General features: G+C 56.6%; 1 protein-coding gene across 1 annotated transcript in view; it reads right to left on the bottom strand.

Moving 5' to 3' along the window:
• Positions 1-207: 207 nt before the first annotated feature.
• Positions 208-1,408, bottom strand: part of ddx23 (DEAD (Asp-Glu-Ala-Asp) box polypeptide 23) — a gene marked incomplete at its 5' end in the record, with an annotated part of 16,637 nt that continues 15,436 nt past the window's right edge. The window contains one exon of the mRNA XM_048606006.1: positions 208-337. Coding sequence (XP_048461963.1) covers positions 208-337 — 130 coding nt within the window. The remainder of the gene's footprint in view (positions 338-1,408) is intronic.

The following is a 1,408-nucleotide window of genomic DNA, read 5'->3' as shown; positions in this document are numbered from 1 at the left end:
CCCCCCCCACACAATTTCTTTACGTTTGAAGGTACCAATTCACCCTCTCCGCTCCCCCCCACTCCGACTCTCCGGTGATGCATTCCAGATTTTCCCACCCGCTGTAAAATAAGATATTTCACCATCCCCCCCCGCCCTCATGCTCCCTCCCTCCTCCCCCCCCCCCCCCCCCTGCCATTTCTCTTCCCCATCTCTCCGTGTTGCCCCTCACTGGAGTAACGCGCTGGAAATCAGGTCCGGCGATTTTCCCGGGAAGGAATTTTTAATCCCAAAGCCTGAGGAGCTGCCAGATGGCCGGTCGTGTGGACCTAGGTCTGCCAGCGACAGGTTTCTGTACCTTTCAGACACAAGAAGGATTTAAAACAAAACAATAAATAGATTCTAGCTGTGGCTAAATACCTTTGGACTGTTCCTGCGTTGTAACTTGGCTGGTTAAAGTTGTAACCGCCCGACAAACGCTCCCTCTCTGTACACACACGCGCACGGAGACACGTACAGACACGCACACACGGAGACAGAATGACGGGTGGAAGGGAAGCCCGAGAACGCAGCCGAGTCGGCCGCCTTTCTGCTCCTCTCCACCTCCCCGCCCCCCAGCCCGGCTGGAAAACCCGGCGCTCCTTCGTCCTCCTCCTCCGTTTGCTTCGAGTTGTTTGCGGAAGGCGCAGGGTGACTGATGGGTTGAGGTCTTGCAGCGGCTTTCAGGGCAGCGGCGGCGAGGAGGGGGTGGGTTGGGAGGCGGTGGACCAGCTCCTGTTCTTCCGGAAAGTCTGACAACGTAATAACGCCCACCTCCCTTCCACCCCCACCCCCCCCCCCCCCACAACCCCACCAAAAAGAGCTGTTGGCACCCCCTCCCGTGCTGACCATTTCCCTGGCAGCAGTGAGCGAGGCAGCGTGCGACGAGCCTTCAGAGATTTCAAGGATAAAGGGCTGTTATTCCAGGAAGGGCGTTTTTTTGGGGGAGGGGGTCCGGGGGAGATAGAACAGCAGCACACCCTCGCCTCCTGACTTCCAACCAACAATTCCCCATCCTTCTGTTCCCATCCCTCGCTCGTTGGCCCCTCGCAGCGTGGAAACAGGGCCTTCGGCCCATCCCCGTCTGTAATCCCCCAAACTAGACCAGTCCCACACCCTGCCTGCTCCTGGCCCCAATCCCTCCAAACCCTTTCCCTATCCATGTCCTTTTAAACGTTGTGGCTGTACCCACATCCACCACTTCCTCAGGAAGTTCACTCCACACACGCACACACACCACCCTCTGTGTGTAAAGAAAAGTTTGCCCCCCCCATGTCCTTTTCAAATCTTCCTCCTCTCAGCTTAAAAAAGTGTGCCCCTAGTCTTAAAATCCCCCCTACCCCAGGGAAAAAACACCCTATCTATACCCCAATGATTTTATAAACCTCTG

The sequence above is a fragment of the Rhincodon typus genome, chromosome 15, assembly GCF_021869965.1.
Source record: "Rhincodon typus isolate 14 chromosome 15, sRhiTyp1.1, whole genome shotgun sequence".
NCBI classification, from domain to species: Eukaryota; Metazoa; Chordata; class Chondrichthyes; order Orectolobiformes; family Rhincodontidae; genus Rhincodon; species Rhincodon typus.
Note: the sequence above shows the minus strand (reverse complement) of the source record. Positions and strands in the feature narration are given on the sequence as shown.